The sequence below is a fragment of the Scyliorhinus torazame genome, chromosome 4 (assembly GCF_047496885.1).
Source record: "Scyliorhinus torazame isolate Kashiwa2021f chromosome 4, sScyTor2.1, whole genome shotgun sequence".
Classification (NCBI taxonomy): Eukaryota; Metazoa; Chordata; class Chondrichthyes; order Carcharhiniformes; family Scyliorhinidae; genus Scyliorhinus; species Scyliorhinus torazame.
Window position 1 is genome coordinate 150,641,076 of NC_092710.1, and position 19,494 is coordinate 150,660,569.

Genomic DNA, 19,494 nt, shown 5'->3' on the forward strand with positions numbered 1-19,494 from the left:
GAAGCAATTTAATTAGCAACTGCCCCAATATACGGTACTGAAATTAGAATAATATTTGCAGCAAAGTAACATCCATCAACTATTAGTTTTATCCTGTACCGATGGTTGACTGATTAATTAGATTTTTTAAAGATTCATAGCACATTTATGAGTTGGATGTCCACATGGCTCAGACCAATGTCCTGACAGGGTGGTTAACTAGTATTGTGGGAGAGGGTTTAAACTAATTAGGCCAGGGGCACCAGGATGAAGCATTGGTGAAGGGGAAAAGCTTAGGTCGCTTCTGTATCCTGTACAGCAGTGTTTTTCAAACTATTTTGCCTGGGACCCATTTTTACCAATCAGCCATCCTTCGGGACCCACGCAGGCCGACCTTTGCGACCCACCATTTTCGTTTACTTTTAATGTGACAGGTGAGCCTGCTTGTTCCCCATGATCTCACTTGCTTTGTCATTCAATGTCACATTTCTGAATGATTTCAGCTGATGATTTAAGATCTCACTGCATCCGTTGAAAAAAATCAAGAGATTTGTCCTCAAATTCACCATGCTTAGTCTTCAAATGTCTTTGAAGTTTTGAGGGTTTTAAACTTTCATTTGCTAGCACTTCCCTGCATATAACACACATGGGGCTGGATTCTTCGCCAGTGGGATGTTCCGTTTTGCCGGCAGCCCGAGGGTTTCCCGATGACGTGAGGCTGCCCCACAATGGGAAACCCCATTGTTCAGCCGGCCTAACGAGCATCCCGCTGGTGGGGTGAAATAGAAATGTGTGCGGTGGGGCGGAGAATCCAGCCCATGAACTTTGAATCCTAATTTGCAGGGGCACAATTTATAAACCCGCACCTCAAGTAATCATCTGTATCCTGCTTTGTTCCTGTTTTCAGCTTCAAGGGTTGTTCACCAGAGGCCCTGGAGTTCACACCCGCACTGCTGGCAGCTAAAAAATGGAGGAACCTCTCTTGTGCCCAAAACACGTGACGTCAGTATACCCACGGGCCTTGACCCTGGGTTTGAAAATGACTGCTGTACAGAGCGGCTTTCTTTCTGCACTTTATTGCCTCCACAGTTCAACCAAAATCTATTTGAACACAGTGAGAACCACCTGAGTCACTAATTGGGTGGCATCACTATTGACAAAACACCTTGGCCACCAATTGCCCTCATTCGGTGTGGTCCATAATCATGCCAATCCTATTTTCCTACACATTTGCTAGTTATTTTTAGAGGATCTCTTGAAACCTTCTCACAGACCCCAGCCGCTAGTTGAGAACCACTACGATAAATAGTGTGAAGGCATTGGAGCAAATCTGCAGGCAGATTGCAGGACTGTGCAAGAATCCGTATAGTGCTGGAGGCTGCGCCAACCCTCCGAAAGAGAACCCTACACATGTCCACTCCCCTGTCCACCCCGCCCTATCACAGTAACCTAACTTGCACATCCCTGGACATTAAGGGGCAATTTTAGTGTAGCCAATCCACCTAACCCGCACATCTTTGGATTTTGGGAGGAAACGCACGCAGACACGGTGAGGCTGAAATTGAATCCTTGTCTCTGGCACTGTGAAGCAGCAGTGCTAACCAATACTTCCAGCCCAACGAGAAATGAAACAGTGGTGGATTTGGTTCTGGGGAATGAAGTAGGGGAAGTAGGCCAGGTTTCAATGGCAGAGTACTTGAAAAACAATGATCATAATATTGCTTTGGAAAAGGACATGGATTAATTAAAAATATTCAACTGGAAGAGGACTAACCTCAATGACGTAATAAAGTGTCAGACCGTGGCAGATTAGAAGCAAAGCTTGGCAGGTGAAACAATTAAGAGCAGCTATTTTGTGTGCAGGGATATTCCCAGGAGGGTTAATGCAAATAGATCCACAGTTAGAGGTTCCCATTGTTTGATTTATGATAGCCAGTTAGTGAAGGATGAAACTAGAGCCAATATTTACTCGGTATAGAGTTATTCACAGGATGAATCATGACAGGTACATATTACCAGATAGCTGGATTCACACACTGTGTCAGTGTCTCTACACTCATTTGAGTACCAAATCAACAAAATTAAATCTAATCAATGCCCTCCACCTGTAAATACTCAATCTCAATTGATACAATTGACATTTGGAAAACCAGTTTAGGGATTAGAATATAACATACAAAGGAAGATTATAAATTGCCGGGGGCTGGCGTGAATCCTGCCCCCGCTGGTTGCCGAATTCTCCGGCACCGGATATTCGGCAGGGGTGGGAATTGCACCACGCCGGTTGGCGGACCCCCGCCGGCGATTCTCCGGCCCGCGATCGCTTTTCCCTCCATTCAGTTTGTAATCCCGTATGCTTTCTTGACTACCTTGTCCACTTGTGTTGTCACTTTCAAAGATCTGTGGACCTGTACGCCCAGATCTCTCTGACTTTCTATATTCCTAAGAGCTTTGCCATTTACGGTATATTTCCCCTCTAAGTTAGACCTACCAAAATGCATTACCTCACATTTGTCTGGATTAAACTCCATTTGCCATTTCTCTGCCCAAGTCTCCAACCTATTAATGTCCTGCTGTATCCTCTGACAATCCTCAGCACTATCTGCCACTCCAGCAACTTTGGTGTCATCCGCGAACTTACTAATCAGACCAGCTACATTTTCCTCCAAATCGTGTATGTATACAACAAAGAACCGTCCTTCACCCCCTCAATTTGAACTTTACCTTCTCTAGGGTCAAAAATTTCAGTATGTCCCGCTGCCACGCCGAGGTGCAGGGAGGAGAGGCTGACCTCCATCCCCATAAAACCCATCTTCGACCAATCAACAAGGCAAAGGGCAAGAAATCTGCCACCACATCCGCCTGCAACTCGAGCTGGTCCGAAACCCCGAAAATGGCTTCTAGGGGGCCGGGTTTCACATCCACATGCAGGACCCCTGAAACTGTCCTGAATACCGACCTCAAAAAATTCTAGTTTCGGACGGGAGCCCCCCCCCCCCCCCCCCCCCCCAACAGGCATCCTCTACACCCACAAACAGCCGGCTCATTCTTGACTTAGTGAGTTGTGCCCTAGACACTGCCTTCAGCTGTATCAGCTCTGGCCTTGTACAAGAAGTCGAGGCAGTCACCCTCCGTAGCACCTCACACCACAGTCCCTCTTCAAGCACCATCCCCAGCTCCTCTTCCCATTTCATCTTATTCCCCACATGGATACCTCGTCCTCCTCCAGGATCCTCCCGTAAATCACCGAGAGGACTCCCTTCTCTAGTACCCCGCTGACAACATTTCCTCTAACAATGAAGAAGCCGGCACTACAGGGAAGGTTGGGAACACATTCCCTGCGACGTCCCACACCTGCATATACCCAAACCCCTCTCTCTCTGCCAATCCATATTTCTCTCCCAACTCTTTTAGACTCGCAAATTGTCCCCCAAAAAACAAACCCTTCATTACACTGATACCCTTCTCTTTCCAACCTCGCATCCAAGCTTCCTGGCCTCAACACGTGATTCCCCCTAATCGGCAACCCCCATGCCCCAGCCTTCAATTTAAATTGTAGCATAAACTGTCTCCAAATCCTCAGTGTGGCCATCACCACCTGAGTTCCCACTTTCCTGGGGTCATCGGGAGCGGTGCCATTGCCAACGTCCACAACCTCGACCCCCTGCAAGAGTCCGCCTCCATCCTTACTCACAGAGCCTTCCCCTCCTCACACCATCCTCTCACCTTCTCAGCATTTGCCACCCAACAATAGTAAAGCAAGTTCAGGAGGCCTAGTTCCCCCCCTTTTGCCTTCCCCTCTGTAACATCATCTTTCTAATCCTGGGAACCTACCCTCCCCACAAATGAATGAGGAGATCAACTAATCCATCCCCTTGAAGAACTATTTTGGAAAAAGGTCGGCAGACACTGGAACAGAAACAGGAACCGCGGCAACACATTCATTTTGACAGCCTGTACCTGACCTGCCAATGACAAAGGGATAGAATCATAGAATTTACAGTGCAGAAGGAGGCCATTCGGCCCACCGGTTTTGTACCGGCCCTTGGAAAGAGCACCCTACCTAAGCCCACACCTCCATCCTATCCCCATAACCCAGTAACCCCTCCCAACCTTTTTGGACACCAAGGGCAATTTAGAATGGCCAATCCACCTAACCTACCCATCTTTGGACTGTGGGAGGAAACTGGAGCACCCGGAGGAAACCCACGCACACATGGGGAGAAAGTGTAAACACCACACAGACAGTGACCCAAGCCGGGAATCAAACCTGGGACCCTGGAGCTGGGTCAATAGTGACCCTGAGCCAATAGTGCCTTTCCCACTACGAAGAAGTCAATTCTTGAGTACATCTTGTGCACCGGGGAGAAAAAAGAATACTACTGGACCTCTGGATGCTAGAACCTCCATGGATCTACATCACCAAGCTCCCCCATAAGCCTAGCCAACATTTTCACCCCCCCCCCCCCCCCCCCCCCCCACCAGATTGGGACAGCGAGCGCGGCTGGGATTTGTCTTGTCCAACTTCAGATCCAACACCATGTTCTAATTTCCCCTACATTCAGCTCATGGGTATCCAGATCCGGGATAGCACTCAACACATTCTTCACAAACCCCGCATTGTCCCAGTTGGGACCGTATGCATTCACTAATGCCACCAACCTACCTTCCAACGCACCTGTCACCACTACGTATACCTGCCACCCTGATCCGCCACCACTGTCTCCATGTGGAACCGTATCCTCTTACCTACCAGTACCATCACACTCCTGGCCCTGTTGTCAAACCCCGAGTGACTCAACCAGCTCTTCCTAAGCCTCACATGATCTTTCACCTGCAGATGTGTCTCTTGTAGCATTACGTCAGCCTTTAAGCTCTTCAAATATGTGAAGAGCTTTGGGGCAGCACGGTAGCATTGTGATTAGCACAATTGCTTCACAGCTCCAGGGTCCCAGGTTCGATTCCGGCTTGGGTCACTGTCTGTGCGGAGTCTGCACATCCTCCCCGTGTGTGCGTGGGTTTCCTCCGGGTGCTCCGGTTTCCTCCCACAGTCCAAAGATGTGCAGGTTAGGTGGATTGGCCATGCTAAATTGCCCTTAGTGTCCAAAATTGCCCTTAGTGTTGGGTGGGGTTACTGGGTTATGGGGATAGGGTGGAGGTGTTGACCTTGGGTAAGGTGCTCTCTCCAAGAGCCGGTGCAGAATCGATGGGCCGAATGGCCTCCTTCTGCACTGTAAATTCTATGAAATCCTTCTCAGATAAGACCAAAACTGCACACAATATTCCAGGTGTGATCTCACCAAGGCCCTGTATAATTGGTGCAAGATCCCTGCTCCTGTACTCAAACCCTCTTGCTAAGGAGGCCAATCTATCATTTGCCATCTTTACCCCTTGCAGCACCTGCATGCTTAATTGCAGCGACTGGCGTACAAGGACACCCAGGTCTTGTTGCATGTTCCCCTCTCTCAATCTGCAGCCATTTAGATAATCAGCCTTCTTGCTACCCAAGTCGATAACCTCTCATTTATCCAAATTATACTGCATGTCATGCATTTGCCCACTCACTCAACATGTCCAAATAACATTGAAGCATCGCTGCATCCTCCTCACAGCTCACCTTCCACTTAGCTTCATCTTCAAATTTGGAGACATTACATTCAGTTCCCACATCCAAATCATTAATATACATTGCAAATAGTTGGGATCCTAGCACTGATCGCTGAAGTACCCCACTAGTTACTGTCTACCATTTGGAAAAAGACCAGTTTATTCCGACTGTTTCCTGTCTGCCAACCAGTTTTCTATCCAGCTCAATACACTCAATCCCAGGTGCTTTAATTTTATATGATAATTTCTTGTGGGATGTTGTTGAAACCCTTCCGAAAGTCCAAATAAACCACAACCACTGGCTCCTCTTGGTCAACTCTATTAGTTACATCCTCGATGAATTCTAGATTTGTCAAGCAGAATTTCCCTTTTGTAAATCCGCCCACTTTTCCCCACTACTGACATCAGGCATCCCTATTTTCTCTCCACCTCCCTTTGTAAAAAGTGGGGTCCAAATTGTAGGAACTGCTCCAGTCTGCAGAATCCTGAAAGATGATCACCAATGCACCCACTGATTCTAGGGCCACTTCCTTGACTCTGGGACATAGATCATCAGGCCATGGGGACATATCGGCCTTCAACCCCAATTTCCCCAAGGCATTTCTCTGCTAATACTGATTTCTTTCAGTTTCTCCCAAACGAATCATGCTGTTCCCCAACATTTCTGGTCTGTTATTTGGCCCTCCTTTGAAGGCAATGTTGGCCAGCCTTTTCTTTGTTCCCCATTTCTGTTTCTGACTCCCAAGGGACCTACGTTGGCCTTCACCAATCGTTTTTTCTTCACATACCTGTAGAAGCTTGTAGTCAGTTTTTACATTCCCAACTATTTTCCCCTGCTCAATCAAGTCCCTAGTCCTTCATCGAATGATCCCAATTCCCATCACTACAGTTTAGGGGTTTATATACAATCCCCACTCATTTTTTTTTTTTGCCACTTGGTTTTTCTCAGCTCTACCATACAAATTCCACATTGTTGGAGCTAACATCCTTCCTCAATATTATGTTAATTTCCCCATTAACCAGCATTCCAACCCCATTACCTTTGTGTCCGTCCTCCCCAATACCCCTGGATGTTCAGCTCCCATCCCAGATCAGGCTGCAGATTTGTCTCCATAATCCTGACTATTGTACCTTTCTAGTTGGGTGATTAATTCAGATAGGAACATAGAAGCAGGCAATTCAGCCCTTCAAGCCTGCTCGGTCATGAGATCAGATCATGGCTGATCTCATCCTGGACACAAATCCAACTCACCCACATGCTCCCATATCCCTTTAACTGGTTACATCTATCTCCAGCTTGAAACCATGACTCAGTTATGGGGCAGTGAGTTCCACAAATTCACCACCGAGTAGTTCCTCATTTCAGTTCTAAATCTACCACCTCAACCTACATTCGTGACCTCTCATTCTAGATTGCTCAAGGGGATTTGGTCTACGTTTTCTATACCTTGATCAGATCCCCTCATTCTTCTAAACTCCAGCAAGTACTAGCCCAAACTGTTTAATTCATCCACTTTATTGCAAATGCTCTGTGCCTTAATGGATAGTCTTTAACATTCCTAGTTTTGCTATTATTTTTCACTGTGGTTCTGTTTGAATCTGACCTTCGATTTCTCCAACTTTCTCACTCCCTTGATTTTGTTCTTATCCTTGTTTCTTCCCCCTGACTCCTTGCACAGATTCCCATCCCCCTGCCATTAGTTTAAACCATCCCCAAACAAACTCTCCCCCAGTACACCTAGCCCTCCCCAGGTGCAATCCGGCCAGTTTGTACTGGTCCCACCATCCCTAGAACCAGCCCCAAGAATCTGAAACTCTCCCCTGCACACCATCTCTTCAGCCATGTATTTATCCGTACCCACTAGTTCTGCTCTTGACTAGCATGCAGAATTGAGTAATCCAGAGATTACTACCTTTATGAAGTCTTAATGTCCTATGTCATTTGTACCACAGCCACTGGCTGTTTACCCTCTCCCTCCAGAATATCCTGTAGACATCCCCATACCTAGCGTCAGGGAGGCAACATACTAACCTAGAGTCTTTTTTGCAGCCACAGAAATACCCATCTATTCTTCTTACAATTGATTCCTCGAACTACTGCATTCCCATGCATTTTACTGCTCCCTATGCAACAGAGCCAACGGTGGTACAAATTTGGCTACTTTCCCTAGTGAGACCATTCTCCCTAGCAGTATCCAAAGCAACATGACAGTTTGTAGGGGAATGGCCACAGAGGATTCTTGCACTGACAGCCTTGTTCTCTTGCTGTCTGGTGGTCATCCATTCCCACTCCCTGTGGGGTCTTGGGCCATCTCAGTGCTATCCACGACACAATGCCTCATGAATGTTCCATTGTCCCCCAACCACTGTTCCAGCTCAAAACCTAGACTTCTACAAGCTGGCTTTTTTGCACGCATGCTGGCCCCTGGCACTGGAAAATGTTCCCAAGATTCCCACAAAGCAGGACTACATCATGGCCTTTGAGCATTCCTGCCATGAGTCACCCCTTTAAATTAAGCCTTGTGGAGTTTGCACATTCTCCGTGTCTGCGTGGGTCTCACCCCACAACCCCAAAAAGTGCATGTTAGGTGGATTGGCCACACTAAATTGCCCCTTAATTGGAAAAGAATTGGGTACTAATACTCAGCTGCTGCCAATTGCCCAGTGCCACTTTTGAATCTAAAGGTCACCTCCGTTCCGTAGCTCTAAACCAGCACACCACTCTGCCTTTCTCCTGGCTCTGCTTCCAGTCTCATTCTAGTGCTCTTTCACTGTTCTCATCGTGCTTAGTTCACCAAATTACCCAATCTAATTTTAACTTGATTAGCTTGCTAATGTACCCTACCGACATTCAAAGAACTACTTCTTTATAAATGATCCACTTTTCTAGTTACTTAAAACACAATTCGGAATAACAGCTTCAATGATTTTGCTGTTTGCCATGTAACTCCTCGATTGTTGGTCAACCTCAGCTTCCTGCTCCAGGTGGTGTCCCTCACAGGTCTGGCTGTCTCTACTCTTGGGAAGATGGTGGTACTGTCTCTGGGTCCTATTCTCACCCACCAATGCAGTGAGGCAAACAATCAGACAGGGAGAACTGAGGTTTTGAATACAATTGTTTACATCTACCAAAAGTAGCATGCAGAGCCTGTGTCACATCCAAAAGGATGGTACCCACAAATGAACGTAGCACTGAGAAGGACCTGGTCCAATACTAGGAAAGTCTCTGATAGGACTCCAACTCAATATTCTACAAAACCATGGCTGGCTAGTTGCTTTTGAAATCACCATAGATCTTTCTAAAACTAAAAATTAAAAGGCAGATCGGATTGACCAGACAGGTTTGCTGGGACTGACCTCCCGATCCATTTAGTTTGTCCCATATGTATTTATGACACTACGATCTGCCAGAGTAAAACACAATAAAACACAGGCCGATTTAAAAAAAGCTCCTCGCCAACATCTTGATTATGAAGCGACCCCACTTGCGGTGGCAGCCATGGAGTAGGTCACACATTTGATAGCTCCTGCCTGTGACAGGCTTTTGCACCTTTTCCCCTGGGTTTTTCCCCAGATTCTATGGGATAAATTGGTGAAGAGTGAGACAGCGAGGAGAAATTCCCCTCCAGCGTATGGAGAATTGGACCAGAAGTGGCAGTGTAAGAAGACAAAGTTCTACAAGGAAGACACGAGCAGAGCTGGCAACATGGGAAAGCATGGCAGAGAGCTAGGGCTGCGGGGAGACGGCACAGTGGTCGACAGAGCAGCTGGTGAAGTTTTTCAAAGATTGTTTCGCCAAGCTGAAGGACACGCTGGACCCGATTAAGGCTTCGATTGATCAAGTGGTGCAGAATCAAGGGACCCACAGAAGAGCGATCCAGGATATGGAGAACAAAGTGTCAGAGCACGAGGAATACATATCTCGTGCTGGAGACCAAGGTGGAGATGACCGACCGCCAGAAAATCATGCAGAAGCTGGAGGACCTGGAGCCGCGGAGGGCAATGGTGGTGCGCTTTCACCGATTCCTGGACAAGGCACATGTTCTGCGGTTGTCCAAGAAAGAACAGAGCAGCAAGTGGGAGAATTGTGAGCTGCACATTTACCAGGACCTGGGCCCCGATTTGGCCAAGAGGCGAGCTTGGTTTAATTGGGAAAAAACAGCACTCTCGAAGTTTGGGATGTTGTACCCAGCCCATCTGTGGGTCACACATGAGGAATGGGACTTCTACTTCGAACCAGCAAAGTATGGACTTTTATTAAAACTAAAAGACACTGAAGCCTTGAAGAGTACTGTGGTGGCGATTTGTGCCGGACTGTATAAATAGTGCTGGACTGTATAAATAGTGTTGTGTAATAAGGGGCTGTTTTGATGGCTTGACTTGCAGGGAGCTGGTTAGAAGGGGGGTGATCTTTGGGGCTGGTTTTGTTTGTGGTTTTTTTTTTTTCTAACGTGGCTTTTTCGTCATTGTTTTTTTCTGATGTTTGTTTACTGGGGAATGTGATGCTTTGAATATGTTTGTCCAAGTGGGGAGAGTACAATGGGGAGACCGATTGCTTGGTGCCATGGGCAGGCGCTAGCAAGTCAGCATGGGTTAGCTGACTCAGAAGCACAGTTGGGGGGGGGGGGGGGGGGGGGGGATGGGGGATGAGCAGGTGTTAAGGTGGAGTTTGGCTTGGGGGGGGGTTGGGTTTCTAGTGCTGTTGTGGTTGGGGGGGGGGGGGGTAAGAGAGAAAGAGGAGCTGCTTTGCTGACAGGGGAGGAACTGTTACTGGGGGACAAATGGGAGATTGGGAACAGCAAATGCCCGAGGGAGGGCTCAAGGAGGTGGAGGGCGCGAGCTGGAGGCTGGCCTAAAATGGGTGATGGCTAGTCAGTGGGCGGGGGGGGGGGGGGGGAAAGAGAAGGAGGAAAGAGTCCCTCCAACCAGGCTGGTTACATGGAACGTCAGAAGGTTGAATGGGCCAGTCAAGAGGGCTTGCGTGTAGGGATATGTTAGTGGAGGAGACACTCCAGGTGGACAGGAGATACTCAGAGGCCCCAGACGCAGGGCTACTGAGGGAGGGGCAGAGGTTACAGGCAGAGTTTGGGCTGTTTGGACTACAGGGAAAGCAGTGGAACAGTTGAGGTAGGCAAGGGGGGCAATTTATGAGTGCTGGGAAAAGGCAAGCAAAAAGATAGTGTACCAGCTCAGAATAAGGGAGGTGGCCACAGGGAGAGTAAAGAGGTGGGAATACTGTCCTGGACCCAGTGGGGGTAAATGAGGTGTTTAAGGACTTTGTAGTAAATTAGGAGTCAGAACCCCTGGCTGGGGTGGAGGGGATGAGGCAGTTTTTGGATCAGTTGAGGTTTTCAGAGGGTAGATGAGGATCTGGTGGAAGGGCTGGGAACCTCAATTGAGATTGAGGAAATAATCAAGAAGGGCATGCAGTCAGGCAAGGCCCTGGGGCCCGACATCTATCCGGTGGAATTCTATACAACATTTTCAGAGAGATAGCCCACTGCTGGCGAGGACATTTAATGAAGCGAGAGAAGGGAGTCCTCATCCCAACAATGTCACAGGCCTCAATTTCATTGATCCTGAAACAGAAGGATCTGGAGCATTGCGGGTCATACAGGCCAATTTCTCAACTGAATGTGGATGTCAAACTGCTGGCTAAGATACTGGCCACAAGGATAGAGGACTGTGTCCTGGGGATGATAGGGGAAGACTAGATAGGATTTGTAAAGGGCAGGCAACTCAAGGCCAAATGTTATGACGCCCTCAGAAAGAGAAGAGGTGGTAGTAGCGATAGATGCAGAGTAGGCTTTTGATCAGGTGAAGTGGAATTATCAGTGAGGGGCACTGGGTTTGGTGAGGGCTTTACTGACTGGGTGCGATTGCTCTATCAGGCACCAGTCGCAAGTGTGCATATGAACCAGCTGAGGCAAGGGTGCCCCCTCTCCATTACTGTTTGCTCTGGCCATTGAGCCATGGCATTAAGAGCCTCCAGGAACCTGGGAGGGGAGGGGGGGGGGGGGGGGGGGGGGGGGGGGGGAAGAGGAGAGAGAGAGAGAGAGAGAGAGAAGAGAGCACCGGGTCTTGCTTTACACAGATGACCTGGTCTTGAAAATTTCAGATCCAATGGAGGAGATGGGGGAAGTAATGCAAATTCTGGGAGAATTTCAAGGTATAAATTGAACATGGTGAAAAGCGAGATGTTCACGATCCAGTCAAGAGGACAGGAGGGAAGACTGGGAGAGCTACCGCTCGGATTGGTAGGAAAGAGCTTTCGGTATCTGGGAATCCAGGTGGCCCGGGAATGGGAGGCACTGCACAAGTTAAACCTATCCCGGCTGGTAGAACAAACGAAAGGGGACTTTAAGAGATGGGACATGCTCCTGCTATCACTGGCAGGGAGGGTACAGACCGTGAAACCACAGTCCTTTCCAGATTTCTGTTCGGCTTCCAGTGCCTCCCCACCTTCATCCCAAAGGCCTTTTTCAAGCGGGTGAATAAGGATATTTCAGGGTGTAGGAGAGGGTAAAACCCCACGAGTGAAGAAAGTGTTGCTGGAGCGTAGTCGGGAGAGGGTGGGTTGGCGCTGCCGAACTTCTGCAATTACTACTGGGCGGCTAATATAGCATGATTAGGAAGTGGGTAGAGAGAGCTGATGGAGGTGGCACCATGCAAAGACACAAGTTTGGGAGCACTGATAACAGCACCTCCCTTCTCGCCGACCCGATACTCTACAAGTCCGATGGTGGTAGCAGCTCTGAGAATCTGTGAGAAATGGAGGAGATAAGAGAATGGAGGGAGCAACGGTTTGGACCCCAATTTATAATAATCATTGGTTTGTCCTGGGTAGGCTAGATGGTGGGTTCTAGAGATGGCAAAGGGCAGAAATGAAAAGGATGGGGATCTATTTATAGATGGGAGCTTCCCCTGCTTGAAAGCATTGGAAGAGAAATTTGAATTGCCAGCAGGGAACAGGTATTAGGTATTTGCAGGAGAGAGACTTCTTGAGAAAGCAGGTTCCGGCCTTCCCGCTGCTGCCGCCAACAGGGGATACAGGCTAGAGTGGTCTCCAGTACCTGGGTGGGAGAGGGGAAGATATCAGATTTTACCAGGAGCTGTGGGATGCAGAGGAAACCCCGGTGGAGGAGCTGAAGGGCAAGTAGGAGGACGAGCTAGGAGGCGAGAGGTGGGGCTGTGGGCAAATGCCCTAAGTAGGGTTAATACATCCTCATCATATGCCAGGCTTAACTGTGGCCTGGATGAGCATGTTTTTCAGGATAGAGGACAGGTGAGAGGCATGCAGGAAGCCCAGCAAACCATGTCCCCATGTTCTGGGCATGCCCGAAGCTTAAAGGGTTCTGGCACAGAACAGGGGTGGTGCAGAGTCCGGAGGTGGCGATCTTTGGTGTCGGAAGAGCCTCGAGTTCAGGGGCGAAAGAGGCCGATGTCTTGGCCTTTGCCTCCCTGGTAACCCAGAGATGGATCTTATTAACGTGGAGGGACTCGAAGCCCCCCCCCCCCCCACCCGAGTGTAAGGGCTCACCGAGTGTAGAGACCTGGGTTAGTGACATGGCTGGGTTTCTCAGTCTTGAGAAAATAAAAGTTTGCCTTAAGAGGGTCAATGGTAGGGTTCACTCAGGTGGCAGCCGTTCATAGACTTTCTCGGAGAAGATTAAACTGTCAGCAGAAGCAGGATACCAAGGGGGGGGGGGGGGGGAGAAAGAGAGAGAAAAAAAAGCACCATGTTCATGGAATTACTATTATTATAAAAATTTGCAAATACCCTAATAAAAATATTTTAAATGCAAAAAAAAAGTTAAGGGACCTAAAGTAGCAGCTAAAATGACAGACTGATTTTATTTTATTTATTTATTTTCAATTAAGGGGCAATTTAGCATGGCCAATCCACCTAAGCAGTATATCTTTGGGTTGTGGGGGTGAAACCCACACAGACATGGGGAGAATGTGCAAACTCCACACGGACAGTGACCCAGGGTCAGGATTCAAACCCAGGTCCAATCAGCGGTGCAGTCCCAGTGCTAACCACTGCGCCGCATGCCACCCTCAGTTCTGTGATTTTGCATATTTAGGAATTTTTAAATAGTTTAAATATCACTAATATGGATAGTACTATTGGTTCAACCGAAACAGCGATGCAAATTTTTAAGCATACATTATAAACACCTAAAAGGATGGAGTTAGACAAGCAACATATGGTTTACAAAACATCATTTATTTCATGTTATAGGGCATTAACATTTCCACAAGGCTTGGGGATTACGATAAATGATTAGTAATTAGTGGTCCAAATCTCACTGAATACCCCCTTGTGTACATAAACCGGCAAAGAAATACTATGCTTAGTGGGTACAATGAATGTTTCCCATTCCAGTGTATCAAAAAGTTCTGCTTTGTGACCATTCACAAGTACAACTTCAAACTTTAGCAGAAACATGCTGTAACAGTACACAAGTGAATACCAGATGACCGTGGACAGTTTTTTTTTTTTAAAAAGTGAAGATTCACAGAATTCCAGAATCAAGGTACTTTTTCTTCAACTTGATTGTACATTAGATGCCTTCAGCCTCTAGAAAATAACTAGTCATTTTATTGCAGAACATTAGGTCAGTCCTCCTGCAGAATAAAGGCATATGTGCAACAGCTACTCTGCTGAATTATGCCAAGTTGCTGTAAAGTGTATATGCATTTCATAGAGGGAAAAAAAAGTAGAGAATGCACACAAGCCAATACCAGCAGGATTACTTGGAACTGGAGGTTGAGAATGGGAGCAAGCACCGAAAAAGAAAAATGCAGTATAACCGAATTACCGACAGTGCAGCAAATTTCTACCAATTATGTTCACAAAACAAACACGGCCAAGTATTTCTTTATAATATTAAACATTCTCACCTCTACACGGAGGTTATTAATGTTATAAAGTCAAACTATGTATGCTTCTACAGCAGAAACTGCACACCAGGAAGGCAGACAACCAACACAAACCAAGGAATGAACTTTTTCTTTAAAATGCAGTGGTGTGTATATATAAAGACTAAATTGGGGATTTTCCATACAACTATTCCATACAGTTCTGATGTTTAAATTGCTATAGGTATTTTCAGTGGAGCAGTAAGGAATGGAGATGTGTAAAAAGATTTCGGGGGTTGGACCATGTGCATTTAGTTGTTATCTTCAGGCTCAGCTGTGCATGTTTCATCAGCTGGTGCCGGACTCTCACTTGACCACAACTAGAGAGAGGGGGGAAAAAAAAAAAACGTTACTCAGATTCTCATTTATGCACGTCTCAAATTAAATACAAATGGGAGTATTTTCAACACTGCTAGAAAAGAATCCACTCTGCAACTGGAAATATACATTTAATGCCAAGGAGCCAAACAATTGTCATTAAAAACACTATTCTCAAGCTTTTTCCTAATGCACAAACCACAAATAACAGTAAGCATTTGGAGTCACATCTGAGTGAAATAATGTAATGCTCCAGTTTAATATGGTCACAAAATGAATTTCTTGCTAGATGACATGCAGTTTAAAAAAGTCTCCATTTCATTAGTCAATGTTATTTGTTAAATTGGCAAAACTGACGTGTTATCCATGCAATCCTCTACCTCCCCATGCAAACTATATATCAAATTTGCAGGACTGTCTATACAAAACTCCACACATTGGAATTCTTCAAGTGCAAGTATTTTTTGTTTTAAATGTTCAAAGTCCTGCAGCTTCAATATTCATTAAAATAAGAAAAAAAAAAACTTACCGTTAGGTTGTCTCTAAGCAACTGCATAATGAGGGTGCTGTCTTTATAGCTATCATCTTGGAGAACATCCAGTTTTTTAATAGCTTGATCAAATGCCTAATAGATGGAAACAGATAATGTTAGGGGGAGGGGGGAAAATTACACAAAGATTGCTGTAATGGCTCCTCAACACAGCGGAGCTGGTGAAAAGCAGAATAAAGTTAACTACATTTCTATCCAGGTCAGCCTAACGTCATTCTGTTGGACTGAAGTCAAGCAAAATAAGCTAGCAAATAAACAAAGAGTTTATACTAAACTGCAAATGGTTGTGAACAAATAAATCTGCTGTTAAACACAAGGGGGGAAAAATCAATTTAAACAGCCTTGATTTCTCACTACTATAAACAAAGCTTTTGATTTGAAGCCTTGACAAGCAGTGGTTGGGAATGTTCCAAACCTCCAAATAACCCTCATAGCAAACTAAAAAAGGTAAAATCAGAGGGTCGGTTTCCACACTGGAAAAGAGGCTTTGCAATATCACTCCTTTTGCATACATAATAAAGAGGGATAAGGGAAATGGGCTCAAGAGCATGACTTCAATAAAAAGGAGTCAGGGATTTACTGAAGTCCAATATTTCGTATTTCTTCAGAAGAAGTTGGCCAACTGTTAGTGTGATCTGTCATTCTAAAGCAAGGACTGCCACAATGAGAGAAGGCACAAGTTGCTTGATGAAGAAAATGATAGACTGAGACAGACTGCTTGAAGAAATGGTTAACCATCTGGGCTCAGTTAGTGTATTTTGCAGGGACAACTTTCACATTTTTTAGATCTGGAATCATGCAAGTAGGGTCATCAGGATAAATAGTGTCCTTCGCACCTCCAATGGCCAGAATTCCCCTTAGAAATGTTGATGCATTATGCAATTCCAGAAGAGGGGATTCGTACTTTGAGAAATAGTCTTCGTCTGAAGGGTAGAAATCTCTAGTACGTTTCAGTGACGTGGATGTGTGCTGAGCAGACAAAGGTGGCTCTCCTCCTGGAAACGAGGAGCTTTAAACCCAAAATAGTGTGCTTTGATGGCCCCTGGAAAAAGGGAAACCCCGGATCATGGAGAGTATGGTGACCACAGCAGTTTTGAATGACCCCCTAACAAAAATGGGAAATCCCGAGGAACACACCCACAAGGACCATTTGCCCTACAGAACAAGGGCTGGGGGGGGGGGGGGGGGGGGGGGGTGAGAGGAAGAGAGAGAGAAGAAACAGGCAACGACACATAATTCAGGAAAAAGACCATGGCGGACATCCCAGATAGGCACACACCAAAGACTCATCATGGGAGGGGGCTGGTGTACAGGATCCACAGACCAATCAAACCCCACCCTCCCAACAAAAACAAAAACAAACACTGTAGCACAACAAGTGGAAAGCACTGGCTTCACAGCACCAGGGTCCCAGGTTAGATTCCCTGCTGGGTCACTCTGTGCGGAGTCTCCGCGTTCTCCCAGTGACTCGTCTGGGTGCTCCGGTTTCCTCCCAGTCCCAAGATGGGCAGGTTAGGTGGACTGGCCATGATAAATTACTCTTAAAAGTGACCAAAAAGGTGAAGAGGGGTTATTGGGTTACAGGGATAGGGTGGAAGTGAGGGCTTATGTAGGTCGGTGCACTCGATGGGCCAAATGGCCTCCTTCTGCACTATGTTCTATGGCAAAGGAACACCATACAATTTACAATGCAAAAAGAAGCCATTTGGCCCATCAAGTCTGCATCGGCTCTTAGAAAGAGCATCCTACTTAATCCCACACCTCCACCCTGTCCCCGTAATCCCATCTAACCTTTTTGGACATCAAGGGCAATTTAGCACTGCCAATCCATCTAACCTGCACATCTTTGGACTGTGGGAGGAAACCGGAGCACCCAGAGGAAACCCACGCAGATACGGGGAGAACGTGCAGACACGGAGAGAATGTACAGACGCCGCACGTACATCAAGCCGAGAATCAAACCTGGGTGAAAGAGAAAATGCTGGAAAATCCCAGCAGGTCGGACAGCATCTGTAGGGAGAGAAAAAGAGCCAACATTGAGTCCAATTACTTTATCAAAGCATTTGAATTGCACCAAGCTTTGACAAAGTCATTGGACTCAACGTTGGCCCTTTTGCTCTCCCGAGATGCAGCCAGACCTGCGGAGATTTTCCAGCATTTTCTTTAATTTCAGATTCCAGCATCTGCAGTAATTTGCTTTAATCGAACCTGGGACCCTGGAGCTGTGAAGCAACTGTGCCAACCACCGTATTACCATGCTACCGTGCGTATGGTGACCACAGCCATTTTGGATGACACCCTAACAAAAAAGGGAAATCCCGAGGAGCACACCCACAAAGGACCATTTGTGGCAGTGGACCCATGGAGGTTCACACCAAGAGGAAAAGGAGTTCTCCTGGATCTACTTAGTGGGAAAAGCAGTGCTTCCAATGTAATAGGAGCAGAATACTCTGCAATCAATCTCGGATGCAACACACTGCATGGATGCAAAGTTGGAGACAGGCCAGGCCCAATGCCCCCCCCCCCTCCCCCTCCCTCCAAAATGGAAGTTGAACACTGCCCTCCTAGCCAAAAAAGCATTCTGCAAAAGGACATCACAGGCCATAGATGGGTACGCTATCAACAACCAGAATGGAGAGGTCTCACCCTCCACGTTCTGGGAGACACTAAAGTAGTGCTAAAGGGAGAACTTGTGTATAAAGCGTGCAGAGATAGAGAGGGCAGCAACTGGTCGACTCCATACAGAAGGTGGACCAACAGTTGTCTTGCGGCCCCGACCAGAGAGCTACTAATGTAGAGGAAACAGCCACAAATGGACTTTGACCTGCTCTCTACAAGGAAAGCAGTCAACCAGCTCCACCAGACACGAAGGACCTTTTATGAACATGGGTGACAGTTGAGGCAGCCACAAGGAAAATAGCACAGGTTAAGAGACAACAGCAGACTGGTCACCATGCCTGAAAGGATCAACCTTCTACTGGGGTGTGTACATCAGTGGACTTCACAAAGGATTTGCAACAACACTGGCCCCATACTTGCAGACTCGCTGGTAAAGGGGCTCCCTGCCACCAACACTACCACAAACTCAATATCACAGATATCCAAAAAGGACAAAGACCAGAGGTGCAGTTCCTCCAAGCCCATCTCGCTACTCAATGTAGATGCGAAAGTCCTGGCAAAAACCCTGGCTAAGCAGCTGGAGAGCTACGTGCCAGAGGTGGTCGCGGAGGACCAGACAGGCAGCTGACATTGATCAGGCACCTGCTGAATGTGGTAATGACCCCATCTGGGGCGAGAACACCAGAAGTGATAGTCTCTCTGGATGCAGAAAAGGCCTACGACAGAGTCAAGTGGAAGTACCTAGGAGGTACTGGACTTCGGCGAAACTCCTGTACAGCTCTCCCATGGTGAGCGCAAGGACAAACTCCACCAGCTCCAAATACTTCCAGCTGCACAGAAGCACAAAGCAGGGATGCCCACTGTCCCTGCTGCTGTAATTCCCAGGTCAGCATGAAAGGGATCATGAAGCTCCTAAAGTTGAGCCTTCTTGGGCTACAAACACAACCCAAGCAAGAGTGAAATCTACCCGATGAACCCTCAAGGGAGAGAGACAGAGCTGGAGGAACTATCATTCAAACAAGCCAAAACCAAATTCTGCTGCCTGGGGATCCAAATAGCCCATGACTGGACACTGGCGAGTCTAGTGGAGGGAGTCAAAAATGGACCTGCAGAGGTGGAGCACACCCGACTTTCACTAGCAGGAAGAGTGCCGACGATCAAAACGTATGTACTGCCCAGATTCTGCCCGATCGACATACAAGGCCTTCAGCACGTGGACAAACTAGTGTGTGTGTGTGTGTGTGCGCGCGCGCGTCTGAATTGTGGCACTACACAGGGTAAACTCGACCGCCACATGCATGGCTGAGCCTAATGCAGGTAAAGGTGGTGCACAGAGCACACATAACCAGAACCCAAATAAGCAGGTTCTTCCCAGAGCTGGAGGACAAATGAGAATGGTGGCCCAGCCATCCACATGTTCTGGGCCTGCCTCGGTCTGGTTGGATTCTGGACAACCTTCTTTGAGGCACTGTCCAAGGTTGCGGGGGTGAGGGTTG

The 19,494-nt window shown here is 47.2% G+C and overlaps 1 protein-coding gene across 1 annotated transcript in view; it reads right to left on the reverse strand.

The window, feature by feature from the left end:
- Positions 1 to 14,619: 14,619 nt before the first annotated feature.
- The window catches only part of LOC140410535 (14-3-3 protein theta-like), a 37,531-nt gene continuing 32,656 nt past the window's right edge, over positions 14,620 to 19,494 (reverse strand). Inside the window, exons 5-6 of the mRNA XM_072498761.1 lie at positions 15,359 to 15,454; positions 14,620 to 14,831 (exon numbers count right to left, since the gene is read on the reverse strand). Coding sequence (XP_072354862.1) covers positions 14,763 to 14,831; positions 15,359 to 15,454 — 165 coding nt within the window. The 3' untranslated portion in view covers positions 14,620 to 14,762. The remainder of the gene's footprint in view (positions 14,832 to 15,358; positions 15,455 to 19,494) is intronic.